Genomic DNA, 22,727 nt, shown 5'->3' with positions numbered 1-22,727 from the left:
AGCATAATTCATGACATTATTTTATGTACTAGTATGGGCCTTTAATATAGCGTTACCTACACTAGGCAACAAATGAACAAAACCATTAAAAAATTAAGATTTGATTAGACTGTCTATCAACACTGTTGGGCTTCACCAGAAAATGGTGAGGTTTCTGTCTTTTGAACAACGGACTCTCTCTCTGAACTCAGTCCTTAAATTTTCACACAGAGGTGCTAAATGCACCCCTGGGCCCAGCTTTACAGCCACAATTGGCCAATGTGGGACACATGACCCTACAACCTCAGGCCACAAAACCAGATCTTCCCCACTAAACTCTCTTTTCTGACCTCTGTCCTGGACAGAGGAGAGACACCCTCCCTATTGTTTGTTATCTAGTCACACTTAGATTGTTTATGATTGACTTATTGTTTTAATAAATGTTTTAATCCATGCTGTCCTCTTTAATATTGTACAAGAGTGAATACTGCCAACCTCTACTCTGTGAAGAATTTTTTCTTTTGATCTGGAATGTCACCACAGGAGACTTGTGGTTCATCTTATATTTCAAACAGAAATGCAGACAAGTAAGGAAAAAAAGAGACTCCACTTTGAAATAAACATTTTATTTCTACCTCTAAAATTGTGTTGGTCCTTAGAAAATATGCAAACAGTAGCAATCATATTGAGGATGAATGTGTAGACAAAATAATTCACTCATTAACATTTGTTTTTAATAGAAAGAAGAACCAGGATGTAAAGGCATGCTAAATTGATATCAATTTCATCTGTAGGCAGAGATCAGTCGATGTGTTTGGAAGCAGCTCTATCAAGAGTGGAAAATTACACAAGGAAAAACTCAAAACCTCTCCCCGCTTCCAATCTTGGCACTAACTATAGGTAAGACCCATTTCTGTACCGGATGCACAAAGATAAAATCGATACTAATCTTCTCTTTTGACTATGGCTGACAGACTGTTGGAAGAATGAATGGAAGTGCGGTGACGGATCACTCCTTGAGGCCTACCTCCCTTGTATGACCACACCAACAAACAAGGACAGGCAAGAGAAATCAAAAGAACGTGGTTTCCTGGACTATGATGACTTAACAATGTGAAACATCATCTCAGGTCTAGATTGGAAACTGACAATACAACATTAGGACTTATCCCGTTTCTCCTTCTTTTTTTTCTCCTTCTTCTTTTTCTTTTTAGGTGATTTTGTTTTAGGTGTTTTTCCTTTGTGAGCATCACTACCATCACTGCTTTCATCTTTGTCTTTGCTGTCTATGGATGGCTGTCCCTTGCTGTCTTCCCCTTTGACTTTGCCATTGCTTACAATGGCTTGCTCCTTGTTTACCTCCTCCTTGACCCTGATGTGTGGCGGAGGTGTCAGCCCATGGGACACCGTTATAAGCATCCTCTCCTTTCTCATCTCCTCTTTAAGGGAGATGTTTTCCTGCCCAGCCCTGTGGGATCTGTGGTCGTCAAATGTCCTAGTTTGATCTCTCTCATCCCTCCAGTCTCGTTGGTAGTCTCTGTGACTCCTGTGGTCTCCTGTGGAATCTTTACGGGTACTGTAGTCCCTGTGATCTCTCCTGTCTGAGGGGTGTGGGTGTGGTTTACTGCTGCTGCTAAAATGGTGTGAGTGCCCTTTGTCTCCAGCATGCTTATCCATCTCTGTTTTCTGCAAAAAAAACAAATAAAAAGCAATTTGCAGCAGAGGATAGATAACCTAACAGTCTATAGCCACTGTGGGGCTTAGATGACACTAATCCCCATAATATGCAAGTGCTGGACAACAGCCTATTAAAGCTAGGCTTCCTTTGACAAATTCATAAGAAATTTGCTCAATACACTCAATGTTTTGCTGTTACAGTCTCATTTAGTCTGCAAATAGAATTAGATTGTATTTGGGGTGGTAGCTAACTGGGATGGGGTGGAGGTAGACAGCAAGCAGCCCAGAGTAACAGTAAATGCTAGCGGAGCAGAGGGAAAGGTCAGCAATGAAGTTGTCAATATGGCTGCAAAATTGTATTTCAAATTATATTTGTGCTTTAAAACATTCAGAGCGTCATACGCTCAGGCCTAACAATGCCACTGATTATGATGATTAACTCGCCCAGCTGTCCTCTCTGTGGGGAAAAGCCAACAACAATCCACACATAATTATGTTTTGATTTAACGGGGCAAGGTGGGGCTGCATGCAGCTCTGCAATATAATGAGATTTTTATCCATTTTAAAGAGCTAAAAAAACCCAAAGAAAATCAATATGTGGTGGTCAATATTGGCTGTCACAAATAAATCAATGTATAGGAAATACTGGATCTGGTATGAGCATAAAGTCATGGTAGCTATGTTTCTATCGTTAGAATAGCAAACTTTGGAAGATATTGTTGCCTATTATTGCATGGGCAACTCAAATGGCTCAAACAGGCTATTTTCAGATGCAGATTGGTCCACATTTGATGCTCTAGTGAGTATTTGGGCCAGGAGGATGGTGTATGTGGGATTGAGTTAAATAAACTACAGTGGGTGTTCATGGAGCATGTCACCAAGTGCAACTGTGTGGTTCTGTGGTGCTTTTGGAAAGCAATGGCGCTCTATAGCACAGAGGAAGACGATTTATCAGACAGAAACACACGCAATACTTGTTAGTAGGGATTTGTGAACAATAACACAAGAACACAAAACAATGCAAAATATCCCCAGACTTAGGTGCACAGAGGTTTATAGGGAGTATACTTACACTGCCACAATTGCAATGGCGGTGAATGGCTGCATGGTTTTCAGCACTACTCAAATCTCCAATAAACTCCTCACACTTCTGGCAGTAAAACCCAATTACTGGTGTCAGAAATATCAATCCTACAAATGGACAAACATATGGATTATTATCATGGGAATCATAAAGACAAGAAGCACTGGATGACTACCATTAGAGAAAACTGCTTTACCATCCTGTTTCATCAATCCCTCCAGTTCTTTCATCAAGGACTCCATTTTACTTATTCTGGCTTGTTTCTCTCTGAGCCTTTCATCGTCACCTGCCTGGGAAACATAAGAGACAATTTCAAAATTAAGCGGTTCTGCCACTCTTCAATATGTCCATTTTTACCACTCAGATGTTGAGTCGTCAGTGATGCATCTTGAAAATCCTTTACCTTGTGTTTATTAGAGGATGTCTGAGGCATGCCAATGTCATCTCTTTTTACTCGCTTCTCCTTTGTCGCTTAAGGAAGAAAGAACAACATAATACTGTATTCTATGTCAAAAGCATTCAACAATTAGACAGAGAAGATAAATCAGGCCAGGTGGCATCAGTTTCCAACTTAGTGGGTACACCTCCATGTTCAGCTGTCCTTGACAACTAGAGAGAAACAGATTCAAAATCAACTTGGCACATCTTCTAATTCTAAATAACTACTATTAAGCAAGTAAAGACACAAAATGAGCAAGACATTAACCACGCATCCACTCTTGATTTTAAAGATCTTGTTTATATCAAGACGTTCATGTTAGTGTGAAGCTGACATTCTTCTGGATTATATTTATTGTCAAATTCCATAAGAAGAAAAAAACAACACTGTGTTAGTTTGCCCCTCAACACTTTCTGACCCTCCATCCTTGCCTGTGACAAATATGTAGCTTCATTAAGAAAAAGGGATTTTACAGTTTTAATAGACCTTAACAGGAGTAAATAATGAATTTGATAGGGAGCAACAGGTGCAGCAACTACAGATTACTTTCATAATCGAATAATCTGTCAATAATTCTCTTGAGTAAGACTTTAAAATATTTAAAAAATGGTGACAAATGTTAATCACTGTTTCTATAATGCCAAAGTGACGCCCTCATTTTTTTGGCCCACCATCCAAAGATATTTAGTTTACTACAATAGAGGACTGAAGAAACCAGAAAATATTCACATTTGAGAAGCTGAAAACAGATAATGATTCATAGCAATCATTCCATTATTGAAATTGTTGGGAATTATTTTAATAGTTGACAACTGATTGATTAGTTGAATACTTGTTCCAGCTCTACTACAGCAGGATGATGTATGTTGGATTGACTCAAAATGAAGTTGCGTGTGTGTATTCATTGTAATAAAAAAACTTGTCACCCAGGATAGATGGGATTAATTCCTTGTTGGTCATGTGATTTGAATCTCAAACAATTTGTAACTGCACATATTCAACTGAAGAAGTTCAAACTTTTGACATAAATAAGTGAAAAAATAATAAAACCAATTAAAGTTGATTGCAGTGTGAAGGTTAGTAAATATAAATTATTTAAAAACCACAGTTCAGCAAATTGAAGGATTAACTTGAATCTTTGGCTTCATGCAGAATTCTCACCTTTGATCAGTGACTGTAGAGACTCAAGAGCTTGCCGTACATTCGGGTTACTCAGTGCTGGCAACGCTAAGCCTGCTGCTGATATGTCTGAACCAGGATATGCAGGAGACAGCTGTTTCTCTTCCTTCTGCCCCTGCATCTTCACCATGATATTGCTGATGTCCGTTGTGCCCAGATTTTTTAATATGTTCTTGATCTTCTCAGTCTCACTGCTGTCCAGACTGGCAGAGGCTAAGCTTGAGGAAGTTGTTTGAAGGGGTTGCTTTGGGTCACGCAGATCCCCAAAGGTACTGAATATGGACTTGTTCTGATGCTGTTGACTAGCAAGAGCAAGACTATCCATTTCCTGTAGTTTGGGATGTTCTCCAATCTGGGAAAAAGCTGCAAAAAGTGTGGTAGAGGACTCACTGATTTGTTTTACCCCAGTGTCTTCGCTCCCATACAAAAATGACTCCTCATCTTCAAGCTCATTAGCTTTCTGGGCTGCCGAGTCCTCTTGATTTTGCACCTGGAGCCAAGAGAAGTCACTGCCTACTCTGTCATGGGGAAGGAGCATACTATCATTTTCCAGTGATGTTGAATTCTCTTGACTGTCATGCTGCTGAGGTCTTTCACATTTCACGTTCGGACTTTCATTTGAGGCCTGTACAGAAGAGATCACAATGATGACATACACTTAACAGATGCTAGCTCCTTCACTTTGTGATCTTGCTTGGCTACTGATGACATGTTTTGGGAATTAATGACGTACAGCTAAGTCTATGCATGCAAACATTGTAACTGCAAGCATTCCCCTTAAGTCTCATCTGAAACTCAGGAGATGAATGAAACCCACAGCAAATAAAACAAAAAATATTTGTCATCCATTATCGATCATTGTCAATAAAAATAAGCTTATTTCTAAAATTTCAAATTCAAATATATATTCTATGATGTAGGCATTAAGAGACACATCTTTACTGCCAATTCTCAGCTTTTCAATTACACTCATCAAACTAGCAATGCTGACCTTAAGTAGCTGGCACACCATCTCAGAAAGTAACATTTTATATTAGTGTTTCAGTCATTTCTGCCTTATTTACTGACATTTGAAGATAAATAATTTCTTGTCTGTGGCGGGTGATCATTATGTCACTAGGGCTGCAACTAATTATCATTTTCATTGTCAATAACCTGTCGTTTATTTTGTCCATTACTCTATTACTTGTTTAACTAAACAAACTAACTAAAGAATAAAATTGAGCTGCTGCTCTCAAATTTATGTGCCGTGACATGCTGCTGTTTGGTAAGCTAACAGCACAATGGGTAACATTACGTTTGTGACAACTATTTTTGTTTGAGTTTCTAGGATTGTGGCATTTAACAGAGTTGTTTATTGTCAGACTGAAAAAGTTAAGAGAGGATGTCAGTCAGCGGTTGTGTAATGAACAAACGAGAGGCCGCGAAGGCCATCGCTAATTGTGAACTACAGCAGTATTCTGGCAGTGTGCATTCATGTGATGTGGGGGCTTTGGAGGAAAGCTTGAAGGGAAGGGTGGTTATTTCAGTTGATGCTTTCAAACTCGAGCTGCTCTTGCTACTTTCTCCAATTTTACAGACCCTGTCTATAAGAGATTAATCATTGCAGCCACAGAGAGCTGCAGCCATCAGATTTTGAAGTCACACAGTTACACTAAGCAGGCCACAAACTCATTTTCTTTTACCACTAGATTATCTTAACAATAGCACAAGATGCACTTCTGTTCATGGTTTATACATCCTAGTTGTCGAGCCAGTAGTTTGCCTGGAATTGTACCTATATAGATAATCATTTCTTTTGGTAGAGCTGTACTGTACAGAACTTTTTGCTTTGAATGGAACTCTTGTGTTGGATTTGTATTATGTACTCTTAGTGCTCTTAGTGAGACCTTGGTGTAACCAAACGGACCACCAGCAAAAGTCAAACTTTTTCTAGAGGTTTACAATGATAAAAGAATGAAACGTGACATTTTATAGAATGAATGAGCTCTACCTGAATAGTGAGGATGGCGTCTTTGAGGCTAGGCAACCGCTCTTCCAATTCTTTGCTGTCCATGACTAGCTTCAGTCCTTCCAACAGACTATTCCCAGCCTGATTATTATTGCTGCTAACACTGCTGCTGCAGCTGTGACTGGGGCTCCTCTTTCTCTTTTTGTCTTTGCCACGGCTCTTTTCACCACTACTACTTCGCGACTTGGACCTTCTGACCCGGCTCTTGCTCCGTACATGGCTCTTCTTCTTGCTTCTGCTGTGGCTCCGACTCCTCTTCCTACTATGAGCACTGCTTTTGCTTCTAGCTTGACTCCTGCCACGAGCACGGCTTTTGCTCCTTCCTCTGCTTCGACTGCGTGCTCTGCTTTTGCTTCGTGCTCGGCTCTTGGCTCGAGATTTCCCCCGACTTCTGCCACGACTGCGACTACGGCTTTTGCTCCTGGTCATATGCCTCTGGAATTCAAGGTCTGACTGGACTGCGTCTTTCAGAACTTTGGCGGACTTAAATGCATCAGCCAGGTTGTATGCCATGTTCCCTTTGAGATAGTCTGGGAGAGGCTTGTTAGCTGCAATGCATCTCAGGAATTCCTCACCAGCATCACTGAAAATCAACAATGCGTGTGTTTCAAACACCACACAAACACTACATGTACAAGTGCAAGTGTTGTGCTGCAAGTTTAGACTGAAGAAAACATTAAATTAACACATCTCACATACCTGTTGTCTGGAGGATGACGGTCCACAGGAGTGATATTCCACTGTCGGACCTGAGTGTGCGGTGGTTCTGCAGGAGGGACGATCTGCTGCCTGCCTCCCAAAGCAATCACTGCACTACGGTCTATGGAGAAGCTGCTACAGTGGGGCTGAGAGTATTCAGAATTCATGTTATAGTACTGTACAAGACAGAAGTGCAATAGCATATTTAAGATAATACTAATTTGATTCACAATGCTTTTTGAAATTTATAAATCAAAGTTTTGGCTTTATATACTTAACACTCATATACTCTACTTTACTGTCAATCAGTCACATCTTGCCTCAAGTTTTATGCTCAGCAGTTTCAAAATGCTACTCATCAGAAATAAATAGCACTGGTGGAGGTGTAAAGGTACAGGTATTTGTATAGTACATTTTTGTTGTTACAAGTATGTGTTCTGACCGAATGCAACATTATTTCAACCACTAAACATGCAGAACATAACTTTAGACTCCACTTATTCCCCCTAGCAAAATGTAACTTTTTCAAAGAGTCGATTGTTCAGCCCCTGCACAACCCATGGAACAATTGCCAGTAATTAAGTATCTTAAATTCGGCCCAATACACATTCAGCAACACACATTCAACAGATTCTTTATAAAAGTCCAGTTATTTTTTGCCCCATTTTGTTAAAAGAACACTGTAGTGGAGGAGGTGCACATCAGCTATGTGCACCAGGCAGAAATGTGCAAATTTTAAGTTTAAGATGTTTTCATGTTTCCACGGTCAGCTAATGGCCAATGGCAGTCATCTTCAATTGATGCCTATGCAGGTCACATAAAAAAATGTATGAATCTACTTTCTTATACAATTTAGACAACAGCAATCAAATGCAAAAGTCACTGTCATGGTTCAACAAAACAAGCAAATATCAAATTTGCAATGAGAGATGGGGGTAGAACTGGTCCACAACATCAGACAAGCTTCAAAATCCTTAAATCATACTTATATATACCACTCAATGTGGGGGAAGAGTGATGCCTGGCATAGTGACACAAGAGCAAAATCGACTCTTTACTTGCTGCGGAGGGCCTAATCTTTCCCCACAATCTTCTTCAGCATCATGCCTCTAATTCAATTCCTGCTGTCAAACTTATATGAAAGCTGCGTTCGTTTGTCTTTGTATGTTGTCTGGAGAGGGAGATTAAAATCTGCTTTTTTCAGCACTCACATGGACAGCAATTCAAGATAGCTGCCAAACAAACCCTGTGGGCAATTAGTTGACCATGGCAATTTAAAAAAAAAATGGTTGCAAACAAATTCCATGCAAGTACATGGGAACCGATTTATTCTACTAGACTATTAAATAATAATTGCTAATTGCTATGCACCCTTTTCACCATACAATACAAGGGTGCATTTCCATGGCGGCAGTATTTGAAGTGGAACAATGTGTACCAGTGATGGAACCCAGGATCACAATAAAGACCAGCAAACAGGTTTTCTTTTAACTCTGATATATTTTTGTTGTAACACTTGCCTTTGTGAGATAAGACAAAACGCAGCGACAGGAAGACATTATCATATGTTAGCTCACCTAGTGTAAATGAAAGAAATGATACAATACATATCATCAATTGTTAGTTGTTACATGGATGTGCAAAAGTAAAATCCCTTATTTCATCTACAGTTAAAGTCACTACAAATATCTAATCGACATTTCTATCCCGCTTAGATCTTCAGTTTATAGGGGCACTGGTTTTAAACACTGCAAAAATGTCTTAATGCCTTTTCAGCCAACAAAAAGGTTTGATGGATGAATGATATCTCAGTGAATGGAATGGAGTTTTGAATGGACTCACAGCAAAGTTACATGGATTCAGACTTATTCAGACTTCCAAGCAATCCATCTAATAGACTCTTGATGGTGCTGGCAGAAAGTGCTGGAACAAAGTACTGGTAGACCAACATAACCATCTTTTAGGCCCAGTCCCAACAGCATTTAAAATGGAATTTAACATTGGTGAACTCTGACATTCAAAAGTCCTGAGATTGTTAATGTTGACAATTCAAAGAATGGCAAGTCCCAAATGGAGGAAGATATCACAGATTAAAAGTGTTAGCAAGTTCATTAATAAGTGGAGAAAACTCTCTTCTCTAACTCTTTACTGAAATAAACGTTATACCAATCATGTACTGACGAAACATTTTTTTGACCGACTACCTCTTGCATGTCTCCAATTTGCTAGGTTGTTAATGGTTAACCTATAAGCTACAGTAGTTCATCAACTAGTCATGCAGTGGTACCTATGTCATAAAGGCTTGAGAACCCTGTATTAAACAAAGACATGTATATAACCCTAACCCTAAAGTGAGTTTTTCAACTTCCTAGAGTGGTTGGGCCTCTAGAGTCATGCTGCCAGGATGGCTAAAAACAGAAAACAATGCCATGATGACACATTGGGAAAAACAAACTAGACTAAACCACTTTGTAAACAAAGCAGAGATTAGCAGCTACAAATGTAATGGATTTCTCTCCACATCTGAAGCAGCAATCATTAAACAGCTCTGAAAGTTGGTTTTGAATGCTGCTTCAAAAGACATATTTATCTTCTCTGCTTTTTTTTTTTTTTACTTCAACAAGCGGTCTCGGTCTTCATAGTCAGTTCTGGACCCTCCGCATATAACTCTGCTTGAAATTAGTTCAACATAAAATAGAAGACACAATCAGTAGGAAAGGGTAAACAAGTGCAGCAAAATGAACCAAATATAACATTTACTCATTTGGCTGAGGGTTTTATCCAAAGCGATGCACAAATGATGGAGACTCCAAATCACAGTGAATCAGTAGCGTACTTCTCTGAATCAGCAATCTTTTGTCTTCTTTTTACAGCTATAAAAGGATGCTGCAACCACCTCTCAGCCGGCTCCACTGACATCTCCACTCTTTGATTGCTTTATATTTTTACTGCAAAATATGGGAAGCAACATAAAACATTATTGACCACATATTGGATTAATTAAAATGTGTCACAATATCATCATTTCCATTAAACAAAAAGTAATAAAGTAAAAGTGGACATTTATTTTAGGACAGAAATACTAAAAAGTATTGACCACTAATATGTGCAGTTACACAGCTCCGTAAGATAGCATAAAAGTGGAAACTTGCATAATAAGTAGCATTGGGAAAAAACCTGGTTCACAAACATCTATTTTCCTAAAAAAGGAGCAAAAAAGGTTCTACTCACCCATTTTGTAAAGCAGGTACAAAAACCACTAAAGCAAAGGGGCTGATCTGGACTGTGCTGACAAAATTAAGCGCACTGTCTGTCATCATGCACCTGAAATGGCCGCGGCAGTATGGTTGTCAGGAAAATGTGCAGTTTGTAAAAAAATAACTGGTAGCCAGGAAACGTAGATGAAGTTGCACACACACACACACACAGAAATGGTAAAACAGCACCCCCTGGGTTTGTAGCCACAGATGTACATGCCTCGTAAGTAAAGTTATTCTTTATATCTCACCACTTACAGCCACAGAAACTTACAATCAAATCAGTCTGTATGTCAGCCTCATATGTCTGAAGAGGAGCTTTTAGCTACTTTCAGACTCTCTAAACAGTATGTTTGTTGGAGTGTTCTGCTTAATCACTTATGAACCAAAAAGCTTAATTACTTCAGACATTGCACTTAAATATAAAAATGTTCTTTGTTATAAGAAATATTTATTGCTGAACCACGAACCACAGGCCCCAAAGAGGACACTATCAAAACCAAATAGTTTTACTGTAATCCTGAAGTGTCGTTACAAAGTGGAGGAGCTTTACATCAGCTATGTGCACCTGGCAGAAATGTGCGTCACTGCAACTACACAGTAACCCCTTAACAAACAACTACACTACTCACAAAAAGTTAGGGATATTCAGCTTTCAGGTGAAATTTCAGGATGAACCACCACCAATACATTTCCTGGTTCAGTTAGAATTGGTATTTTAACAGTCCTCCTCATCATGCTGTTCACATTCTGACATCATGAGACCAAGACGACACCTAACTATTGATCAGCAGCACCTCAACACTGGAGGCTTCAAACATGTCCTCAGACAGAAGTGTCCACTGACCTTAGAGGGTCACAGAGTGTCATCAGCAGGTTGCAACAGAGATACAGAGACTGGAAGAGTCACAGAAAGGAGAGGAGTGGACATCCTTTGGCCACATCCCAATTTTACGTTTACCCTCGTTTACCCTCCACTGTTGTTAGATTTTCTTTCAATAAATTGTTTAAGATGAAGAAACTACCATTGCATGCTGATACTTAAATGTCCTACTTTCATGATATAATATCACTGTAGCATTAACTTTTTACATTTTCCATAAATTTCACCTGAAAGTCGAATATCCCTAACTTTTTGTGAACCCTGTATATAGTCTAGTAGGAGAAATAGGTTCCTCTGTACTAGCATGGCATTTTTTAACCTGTTGTTCTGTAATGGTGTCTAGTTGGCAGCCATCTTCAATTGATGTCCATGCAGGGAACATAAAAAGACGTACAAATCTACTTTTTCATACAATTTTGAAAACAGCAATCAGTGACAGTGACAGTCAGTGACATGGTTCAACAAAACGGGCAAATGACAAATTTTAGGCTCATGACAATATAACTTCTGCCATTTTTTTTCATAAACAGTTTTCTGTAATAGCCAAATAAAACTAGTTTATTCAATTGCAAGGTCATTAAATGGATGGCACCCAACTGAGGATCATTGGGCTGGAGCTCCCTCACCTCGACACACTCTATGCCAGCAGACTGAGGAAGAAGGCCAGAAGCATCGCACTGGATACCACACACCCTGGAAACCCCGTTTGAACCACTTCCGTCTGGGAAGCGGTTCAGAGCATTGAAAACCACTATGACCAGGCTGAGGAACAGCTTCTACCCCAGAGATGTGGCCTCCATCACACCCCTCCCCCCTGTCTCCAAGAACTCACAACCAGGACTACCTCAGCAGCCTCTGAGCACAAAGAGGCCAAGTTTAACATACTGCACTATCTTTGCACAATCCCGTCACTATATTCACTTTTTCAAATGCTGCCATTGCACTGTTTGCACTGCTCTGTATATATTGTAAATACAATACAAATTTTTGTACGTACACACGCACACGCACACACACACACACACAACGAGGTGTCCAGGTTGCACTGTGAGGTGTATTATATGACTATTGTTGGTATGATATATGGGAGGGGTCAGACGAAATCTCATTGTACTTTGCTGTATGATGACAATAAATCTGATTCTGAAATGTAACTGAACTTCAAAGTTTGTGACATTACATTTGTTGGTCACATGATCCCCTTGAGTCACTCTCCTCTCACAGAGTTCAGTAATGACATATTAGACAACAGATTTTATAGATTACATGCATCACACACTACTCACAAAAAGTTAGGGATATTCGACTTTCAGGTGAAATATATGGAAAATAGTTAATAGTTAATGCTACAGTGATATTATATCATAAAAGTAGGGCATTTAAGTGGAAGCATGCAATGGTAATTTCTTCATCTTAAACAATTTATTGAAAGAAAATCTAACAACAGTGGTAGGTATACCACAACAAAAAATTTTCGGTGTCTCAATAAATTGGGATGTGGCCAAAGGACGTCCACTCCTCTCCTTTCTGTGACTCTTCCAGTCACTCTGTATCACTGTTACAACCTCCTGATGACACTCTGTGACCCTCTAAACTCAGTGAAAACTTCCGTCTGAGGACTTCCTGTTTGAAGCCTCGCAATGGCCAGGTGCTGCTGATCAATTGTTAGGTGTCGTCTTGGTCTCATGATGTCAGAATGTGAACAGCATGATGAGAAGGACTGTTTAAATACCAATTCTAACTGAACCAGGAAATGTATTGGTCGATTCATGGATCAAACCTGTTGTGAATTTTGCTGTTAAGCTTCTTGTTAGAGAACAGCAACTTGTGCAAAAAGTACTGAAACACTGAACAGTTGGACATGTGCAAAAGTTCAAAAGTTTAGAGAAGGTCACATTAAGTTCACCTGGAAAGTTTAGAATGCATTTTAGGTTCATCCTGAAATTTCACCTGAAAGCCAAATATCCCTAACTTTTTGTGAGTAGTGTATATATTCATTTGCCTTCATATGGTAATGTCAGTGTCAGCACAAACAGGTGAACTTTGTGTTCAGTACCAAAGGTAGGACTGCCCTACCTTTACCTTGCTAGAAATCTTCTTCCCATACCTGGTGACATAGTGTCAAAAGACAGCAGAAACCATCTCCTCTGTGGACATGCAGCTATTGGTGTATACATGATGTGCTTTTCAATGTCAGTAAGAGTAGATGAGGAAACAACTTGTAAAATGCCACAAGCATGCTTACACGTCAGCAGTACCACTGTGAGAAATTGGCCTTGACAGAACTGAACACTGAAGACCAAGAGATGACTTCAGTGTCAAATTGAAACCCCATATATTATCTGAACATGTTTTGGGCTTAAGAAGACGATCAACAAAGTCAGGTTTTAGGCAGAGCATGCCTTGCTATTGCAGCTACCATACAAGGAAACACTACACATCTATTCCAGCTAGGGATGTTCATAATTAACCATTTAGCTGTTAACTGGTAATCAGAATGTTAACTGATTAATACCATCAGTTTAACAGTTAAAACTGTCATTATTGCATATACAGTGCTATTACAATGTATATGCAAACAATATAAAACAGCATTAATGAACACAAATGAAATAGACATGAGACAGGGGGAATTATGTGGGACACATGCCCCTCTGCACACACCAGGGTAAAAAAATTTGCAAACTGTATGAGACACTTTTTCCTTTGAAAAAGCATCATGAGGCTGTGCATGACAATTGTATGGCTAAATGTCCGACTACCAGTGTGTCAAGAAGGCTAACTACCTTCTGGCAGAGATCACTGACCAAAATGTTTGAGGAGCTCATCTCCTTTTGAATGAGATTCAAAACAGCACCACTAAAAGTGACCCAAACACAGCCATACTCCTTGTGCACTTCATTGTGTGCTTTGGCACTGTGACTGAGGGGGTTCTGCTTATTTTTCATATCTTAATGTTCATACCAGGCCTGATATTGAGCTTTTGTTCCATTTTCAGATTTTAAGTAAGTCGTGATAATAACATTACCTGTTTACAAGGCTTTATGTCAAGGTTTATACAATTCAACATCTAAATAGAGATGTTATTCATTAATTAAATGTTATTCTGAAGCATCAATTCATGCATCAGTTCATCTCAAGAGTTTACCTGTTGACTACATCCACTACTGTGTGAGCTCAGTGTGTCACCACGTTCCAACCCTAAGGTTACCAGGCAGACAGCTGGACATGTGCTTAGATATCGTTTGGGTCAGACAAACCCAGCTATATGTATGGATTTGCAATGACTTCAGAGTTACGACCATGGACTATATATAAAGAAACGTATCTTTATGAACACTCCACAGTGAAGACACGGAAGAGTGTTTGACACCGGGACGGTTACCTTTGGGGTCACATTTGTCCAAAAATGCGACAGACCGTATGAAAAAACGTTTGTTTGATACATACACTGTATTAAAGAAGATTCTTCTTATATACAGTCTATGCTTTGATACCAGAAATGCACACATTACACAGTAGCTAGTAGCATGTGTAACGCTAGCTACTTCTCGCTGAGGTCTGTAGCCGGTTTGCTCTGTTAGCATCACTCTGTTAGCATCACGCTAACCAGACCCGTATCTGCAACATAGACAATAGCTAGCTAAGTTAGCCTGTTGGGTACGTACACTGATGAAATGCCCTCTTGGTGGCCTGTTGTGGAGAAAATGGCTATCAGGTGCTGGGGTCGAAAATGTTCCACCAGATCGTGACGGCAAGTGTCCAGGAGGAGGAACCCCACAGGGGCCCCTGAGTCCGAATGGAGGGCCATGGGGAGGTGGAGGTCCGAACGGCCGCTGTCCGTGCTCCGGTTTACCTGGGCGGTACATGTTCGTGCTAACTCCTGTACCACTGAGTGAACAAATCAGATTTGTGGGGCACAAACAGTTTCCCCAATAAATGTGGTTGTCTGTCTCCACACAACTTGCTCAGAGCCTGTCTACAGAGACTGTGACTTCCGGCTACTCTCACAACAGCGACGCAGGTATATCCGCAGTAATTCCTTCAAACTAAAGGTCTACGATCTTGTCAGTGGTTTCAGGTCTTTTATCTTTTTATGTTTTAAACCACTTTTTATAATCTACATCTTCATATCTTAGTGCTACTGAATTTGTATAAAATACCCGACATAAAATATATAATATTCTTGAAATATTCGTACAAGCTGAGGCCCACTCCTTCAAAATAAAAGCTCTTCAAATTTTTCTTCAGCTGTGTGTAATCAACTTTCAAATCTTAATACATGTATGCTTAAATCAACTCCAGCATGTAATTTAGTAAATATTCAAACTATAATGCCTACTATAATATACTTTTTTGTGAACTGCCACATGTGCTAAGATTTTTGTGCCTGTGTAAATCTCTATCTTTTGTAAATTTAAATAAGCTGCAAATTCTGCCTAATAATTACCTAGTCAGTTTCTGTATTAATGCCCAAGGGTAAATTGACATAATTGTATCATAGAATGAAAAACTCATAATGTGCTCGTCTCATATTTTATTGCTCATTCACACATCCATGCAAACCTTCTAGCATCCATATTTGTATGCACACAATTTTCCATGAGCAGAACAAGGTTACATCTTTTAAATAAGTAACAAAAGGAGATTCCAGTCAAATCATCTGACACAAAATCTAGACTGGAAAGATGAAGATGTTTTCAAGTAATCAAATTCAATTAAACTATTAAGGATTTCAAGAATCTACACGTAATAATGATGTGCACTTCTAGTGTCAGATACACCATAGGTACACTAACACTGGAATCTTCTGTACCTTTCCTGCCTTTCAAAAAATGTTCAATATAAGGCTAATTAAGTGTCAAAATGAGGTCAAAACAGCAGAGTCCAACTTACTGACTAACCATTTTTAGCAGAGCTGTTGGCTTGAATACTTGTGTTGAGGAGGCTGAAAAAAAAAAAAAAAAAAAAAACACACCAGTATGAAAAAAAGGACTACATTAGAACTGTCCCCTGTAGTAAAGCAATAATTCCAAAACTGTGATACAATATCTGTATGTGTATACCAGATCTGTCCGTTTATATAACTTATGTCCTAGGTCTTCATTTAACATTTCAGTCCATTTTGAAACATGCTGAAAATTTAAGATTGGATGATAAGGCATTTAAAATCTGTTCACGCACAATAAGCAGTCGATCTTTAGTGGACTCTGCTGCGATGCCCCACACTGCGTCTTCAACTAGTGTAGTGCCTGCCTTGATTAAAGCCAGCTTGGTTGTAGTGCTGCCCACCGTGTTGGAAGAACTGTTCAAACTGTCCTCCTTGGTTAAAATTCTGGCCCCCTCTCCCTCCCCAGCCTCCTCCTCGGCCTCCTCTTCCCCTGCCCCCTCGACCTCCTCGACCCCCGCCTCTCTCCTGATGCCAGCCTCCATCTTGGTGGTAATTGTCATGGTAACCACCACCACCTCCACCACATCCTCCTCCTCCTCCTCCTCCTCCATGGTAGCCAGGGTCGTGGAAGCCTCCTTGGTTGTTCCCTCCTCCATAACCCCCCCTCCCCCCCCCACCCTGATGTCCTCCTGCATCTTGATAGTGGCCCTGGTTGTAACCCCCTCTCCCTCCTCCACCTCCGTCTCCCCAGCCTCCCTGTACCTTCCCCCCTCTGCCACCTGCTCCTCTACCCCCCCTTTCTCCATGTCCTCCTCCGCCTCCTCTCTCATATCCTCCACGGCTGCCTTGGGAGTAGTGATCATAGCCCCCCCTGCCGCCTCCATGCCCACTCCCACCATAGTGTCCTCCACCTTGGGGAGCATCCTGACGCTTCTGCCAGGAGGGCATCTCTGGAGGAGGGGGCTCAATCTCACAGGGTCGCCCCCCCCTGTCTGGTACTCTGCCCATTAGAACCTGAGAAACAGATGTGTTAAACACTGTGGTTCAAAGGGAAGCCAGAAATCATGAAGCACAGACAGACTGACACATCAGTCTTTTGGACAATAAAACAAATATTAGGTATATTTTGTAAGTGGAGGCACACAAGGCTCTTTGTCATAGAAATGAAATATACATGACAGCCTTTATTGCTAAAAAACAGTAATCGGTGATCGGAATTCTTACTTAAAAAAACAGAATGGATAACGCACGAAACAGAAAGAAATTATTGTGACTACAGTGCACGCTGTGTTTAACCCACCTTATTAATGGCACAAGCAGTCTTCTCTCTGATCTTGCCGCTGCTTGTGCGTAGGATCTTGGAGAGGTCTTGTCGAACAGCAAGAAGGTGGGCAACAGAAATTTTACTTTTGGTGTTGAGGGCAGAGCGCAGTGGCTGGTAAACTTTAGCCAACCTTTCAGCATGCGTCTGTAATGAGACCAAAATAATCAGAGGTTTGGTTCATTTTCGGAAAGCAATACATCAAGTATGTCAGTCACGTATTGTGCAATGGGCTGCATATTATGTGGTTTGCAACAATAATTTGTTAAGTAAACTTTTTGTTTTTAGGTTCTGGTGAATGACATTCATGTTCCAGTTATCTGCATGTAGTATTCACTTGTTCTATTGCAGAAAATAGGTCCAACACTGAAATACTGAGCAACAACAACAAGAACCCTAATCATCAGGCACTGAGACACCTGAAAGGAGGATGTTGGTGTGGCTGCAATCAGGTCAGAATACGATCAAGTTTAGAGCTGCGACAATTAGTCGATTAATTAATCTACAGAAAATAATCCAACCAACCAGCCACAACAGTCAACTATTTTGATAATCAATTAATCTTTCAAGTCATTTCTCAAGCAGGAAAGCCAAAATTTTAGTTCACGCTTCCACATTGGGAGCATTTGCTTGTCCTACATAATAGTAAACTGAGAATTTTTCAATTTTAGTTGGTTGGACAACAAGCCATTGGATGGCGTTGCCTTGAGCTCTAATTTTTTACTTTGTCTACATGTTTTCAGTGTTCATGTTTGGCCTTTTTCACTTTTCCATTCCAATCTATTTGTTGATAATGTTCATTGGTTATGTTCTTCCATAACCAACTCAGCACATGTGGGCAAGAAAGACCTGACTACTGCTAAAACACAAAGCATATAAAGACTTCCTGTTTAAAATCCTTCATTTGTGCTTCAATGCTTTATGCCCTTTTCAGATTTAGAAGGGTTCAACGTTTGCACATACCTTTGCTCTGTCAGACCAGCCAAAAGACTGCACTGTCACATCCAGACGTTTCAACAGCATTTTTCTCCTCACTTCATATTCATTTACAAGTGCTTGATTTATAGCTTCAATTTTTTCCTGGAAAACAAGGATTAATTTTACTGTCATTTACGTATAGTTCCTCCGCTTATACTGTCAGTACTTATACTGTTGTTCAGTACTTACCAAGTGCACAGGTCCAAGTGGCTTCTTCAGCAAAGGCTCTCCTACGTGATTCGGTGGGACTCGACTCATGGCTTCCTTCAGCTGAGAAGAACGGACATGCAAAGTGTGCAAGTAGTACGAGAATGAACGGATGAATCAAACAGCAGATACAATACATTCAAAAACACTGGCAAAAGAAATGTGTACCACTGGACTTTTTCCTCACACAACGACTGTTGCTCACATGACAGCAAGTGTCACAACTAATACTTCTATCTAAAAGAAATGCTGTAGAGGTTTATAGCTCTTGAAGGGAGTTTAAACAATCCACAGATTCTGCGGTAGGGGAAGCATTACAACCCGGCTGCACTACGAGGTGTTTTTCAGTAGCTGTTGTTGGGGCCTAAAAGAGAATGGCCAGCTTGAAATACAGGTTTAAACCTACTAAATGCTGTTCCGTTGTTACCTCTTGTGAGAGCACACAGTCTGGGTCATCAGACTAAACTGACCTTTTTCTCAATTCCACTGAAGAACTGGAACATGGTGATGTTGGCTGGAGGCTTGGACATGCCCAGTGCCATGCAGATGCCCTTCAGCTCCTGGAACACAGGGCTGCCTGAGTCCTGGGATTTTGTCTGAGGCTTGTTAACCAGGATCATCCTCGACGCCTCCAGCTCAGACACCAGAAAGGCTGGGATAAAACACAGGATTCGGTTTAATTCTAACAGTTGTTACATGATATTTATGTTTAAATGCTATCTGAAATTAAGGGGCTGGCGCACCTTAACAACATGCAGCCATTAATATTATCAGTAATACATTTGCTTGAAAAGAAAGCGGAGCAGAGGGAAATGTGAACAGGGAAATTGTCATTTTAAAATAAAAGCACAAAGGTTAACAACTCCATGGTTCGTGTGTGTTTGTTTCGATATAAAAAGGAAACATTACCGACTATGGGTTTCCCATTTTATGAGGTGTAGCTGCTATGTTGACAGCAGACATTTCAACATGTCATGGCAGGAAAAGCACAACACAAGTTTGATGGCTGTATTCCATTTAGATGTGGCAGTTCCAGGGTATGGGTATTATACATGCTTATTTACTGGAATATTTAAATGAAACAGGATAATCATAATCATCAACAGTATTGGCTCCACCTGTGATTTTCCTGCTATATAAAGTAAAAATGTCTGCTGTGAAATAGGCCTAGTCCATTAAAGGCCCTAATTCTTTAAGTTATCTTGATGTACACACCTGCTGAGGTGGAGGTTGGGCACAGCTATACTAGGAACAGAAGCGAGTTCATCCAACTGTGTGACCTAAAGTAGTTACATGAGCCTTCCATTCTACAAAACTGTTTGTTTTGTCATTTAACTTCCAATTAACTCCATCCAAATTACACCTAACCAGCCAGAACAACAGCGTGAGTGTGCAGAGCCTTGAAAAAGTAACTGCACACAGGCTGCACAGCTTGTCCTGCCATCTAGTGGCTGTTAGAATCAATGCCAACTCTGTGTACAGCAAAGCACTGACAATACAATATTTAACTGTGCAGCACTTCATCACGGGTGATTGCAGTACAACAGTCCACATTAGGTGTAAAAGACTTTAGCCTTTCAGCCCACATGTCAATGCAGCAGTTCTCTTCTTCCATAAAAGGTTTAGGGTTAAGTTGCTCTTTAAATTGAGATGTTGCGAAGTGCTGTTATCATACTGAGGAGCAGCAGACAGTCAGTCCTGCTGAGGAGCCTCTGGGTGATATCTCCACTAGTGAGGACGGCGTATGGACAAGCAAGCTCTGACAGCAGACCGCTCATCTCCAACTGGAAGCTCTCTGCCTCGCTTGGACCTGGGAGGAGTCAAACACACCAAACGTAATGTCATGAGACAAACAGTCTGCTTAAATGTATTGTAAATGCATTATTTTTCACATCTTTGTCATTCCCATCAACTATCTGCTAGCATGAAATGCTTATTCAATACATTTTCTTAATTCTGCATCTGGGTCAACCTTACTTAACAGTGATCAAATGTCTTACAGTTAGTGGCATGGACATTCTCCTCCAGCTTGCAGTAAAGTCTAAGCTCGGAGGCGATCCAGGCACAGAGCTTAGTATACTCAGGTGAAGCTGCTCCACTGCTCACAGCAGAATCCAGAGCGCCTTCCTCCAATAGAGGGCCTTGGTACCTACAGTGACACACACATAGAAACACATCAGACCATATTCAATCTGAGACACAACTCTCTGCTTCAGTACAGCACAGCAGTGATGATAAGCAACACTAAAACACTAAGGTGTGGTTTAATGAGCAGAGCCAGATTCGATACTTTGCAACACAAGACTTGTTGCTAAGTACAATCGCCAATGAACCAAACCACACTTGAAAATCTGGTTATTTCAGACAGTCTTGCTTATTGTGACGCGTCCATGTAGAACATAAATTGGCTCGGGGCCTCTAATGACGTGCAAGAATCTCCTATGTAGTTCAGCGTATATAGTTATTCACCAAGGACCGATAATTCAGTACATTTTAATTAAGTTGTAAGAAAGTGGGGCTTGAAAAACACTGAGAGGAATGTGTTGGACCGGGTTCTGCTGACGCAGCTTGAGGCACAGCTCGTAAAACCATTCTGTAGATCTATTTATGGTAAAAATAAATAAATACAAAAAATACACAAAGTGAGAGCTCTGTTGCACATTAATAGCAATGAAAAAGCAGCCATCACTGGCAGACTGACGTTAGCTACATAGCTGCAACAGCAAGTTAGCTGCCTGCTAAAGCAAGCTAGACTGTGACGCGCTGACCAAAATAGGAAAGACAGGCAGGCTGGACATCGGAATGCCCGTTTATACACACAACCTTCACACAGCGTCACGTTTTTTGACTTACCCTAAGTCTTCAAGGGAGACAAGAATGTCATTCTCCATCCCAATAATTTATCGAAATGCTCAAAAATCACGTACTAGAAACAGGGCTTTCACATCAGCCACTTCAGCTGACACACGTTTTACTTCGTCTTCTTCTTCTTTAGATTTATTGACGGTTGGCAAACCACACGACGAAGCTTTAACGCCATCTACCGGACTGCAATGAGAAAAGTAGAAAGGGTGAATAAATTCTTATGTGTTTTTTTGAGTTTGAATTTGTAATTAATCGTTCGTTTAATGAATATATTTTCAGTGATTTATTCCAAAGCATAATTCGTAATGTAATTTAATGTTTTTTACCTCCTTTCATGCTGATTACTTTGTCAGGAACCTCTATTTCAACGAAATAAAACAAAAAAAATTGTTTTCACTAAATTATAAAATGCTCTAGTTAAAATTATGACCTTTGTGTTGTTAGGGTCTTATAAAAATAAGATTATAAAGCAATAATTAGAGCCAAAACTGAAATCAGTTCACTGTTAGCCAACACACTGACTCTCCCAATCATGTGAGTTTTAGGGGATTCTCATTTTGCCTTGTTTTCCAGTATACCTGCACAAAAACGAACATGTCCAGATATGTGAGGTCAATTCAGTATAGAGTTGGTGTCCAAATATGTGAGGTCAATTCAGTATAGAGTTAGTGACTTGCACAGTTGGTGAGAAGAAGATTTTCAGTGAGCCAAGTTCTGGATAATATTTTTGGTGAAAATGAGGGAGAGGACACAGAGCAGCATAGTGATTCTGATGAGCAGGCTTCTGAGGAGGAAGACAATGTGGAGTATCATCCAGAAGACACAGACACATCTGATGAGTCTGATGAGGAGGTCACCAGTGCTGAAGCTGCTCCAGCTGAAAGATTCAAGTCCAGAAATGATAAGATCTGTTGGAGCTCAGTACCTCCTGATATACATGGCAGGGCAGCTGCTGCAAATGTCATCAAAGTGACCCCTGGAATCACAAGGTTTGCTGTGACGAGAGTCAGTGACATCAAGACATGTTTTGAGCTATTTATGCCATTGTCACTAAAAAGAGTCATCATTGCTATGACAAACATTGAAGGAAAAAAAGTCTATGGCGGCATGTGGAAAGACATTGATCAGGTGACAGTGGATGAACGTCTTGTCCCTTTCCAAGGAAAATGCCCCTTCTGGCAATACATACCCAGTAAGCCAGGGAAGTATGGCATAAAAATCTGGGCAGCCTGTGATGCAAAAAACCAGCTATGCCTG

General features: G+C 40.3%; 2 protein-coding genes across 3 annotated transcripts; both read right to left on the bottom strand.

Annotated features, from left to right (window-relative positions):
- Positions 1-500: 500 nt before the first annotated feature.
- LOC139211170 (uncharacterized) lies at positions 501-15,089 on the bottom strand. 2 transcript variants are annotated; one of them, XM_070841446.1, is made up of 8 exons: positions 14,877-15,089; positions 7,069-7,214; positions 6,352-6,952; positions 4,341-4,983; positions 3,144-3,211; positions 2,937-3,030; positions 2,729-2,847; positions 501-1,665 (listed from the first exon to the last, which is right to left on the bottom strand). In XM_070841446.1, the coding sequence occupies exons 1-8, from the start codon at positions 15,075-15,077 to the stop codon at positions 1,138-1,140; spliced, it is 2,400 nt and encodes a 799-aa protein (XP_070697547.1). In that variant the 5' UTR covers positions 15,078-15,089; the 3' UTR covers positions 501-1,137. The 2 variants fall into 2 exon arrangements, with proteins under 2 accessions (XP_070697547.1, XP_070697548.1); XM_070841447.1 differs by having other exon boundaries at positions 4,341-4,710.
- A 648-nt stretch (positions 15,090-15,737) lies between these two features.
- Positions 15,738-21,574, bottom strand: fam98a (family with sequence similarity 98 member A). The gene is made up of 8 exons (XM_070840970.1): positions 21,459-21,574; positions 20,606-20,754; positions 20,281-20,415; positions 19,076-19,257; positions 18,588-18,668; positions 18,384-18,500; positions 17,400-17,567; positions 15,738-17,113 (listed from the first exon to the last, which is right to left on the bottom strand). The coding sequence occupies exons 1-8, from the start codon at positions 21,494-21,496 to the stop codon at positions 16,445-16,447; spliced, it is 1,539 nt and encodes a 512-aa protein (XP_070697071.1). The 5' UTR covers positions 21,497-21,574; the 3' UTR covers positions 15,738-16,444.
- Positions 21,575-22,727: the final 1,153 nt, after the last annotated feature.

This window comes from Pempheris klunzingeri, chromosome 12, assembly GCF_042242105.1.
Source record: "Pempheris klunzingeri isolate RE-2024b chromosome 12, fPemKlu1.hap1, whole genome shotgun sequence".
NCBI lineage: Eukaryota > Metazoa > Chordata > Actinopteri > Acropomatiformes > Pempheridae > Pempheris > Pempheris klunzingeri.
The sequence above is the reverse complement of the archived record's forward strand: the minus strand, read 5'-3'. Positions and strand labels throughout refer to the sequence as shown.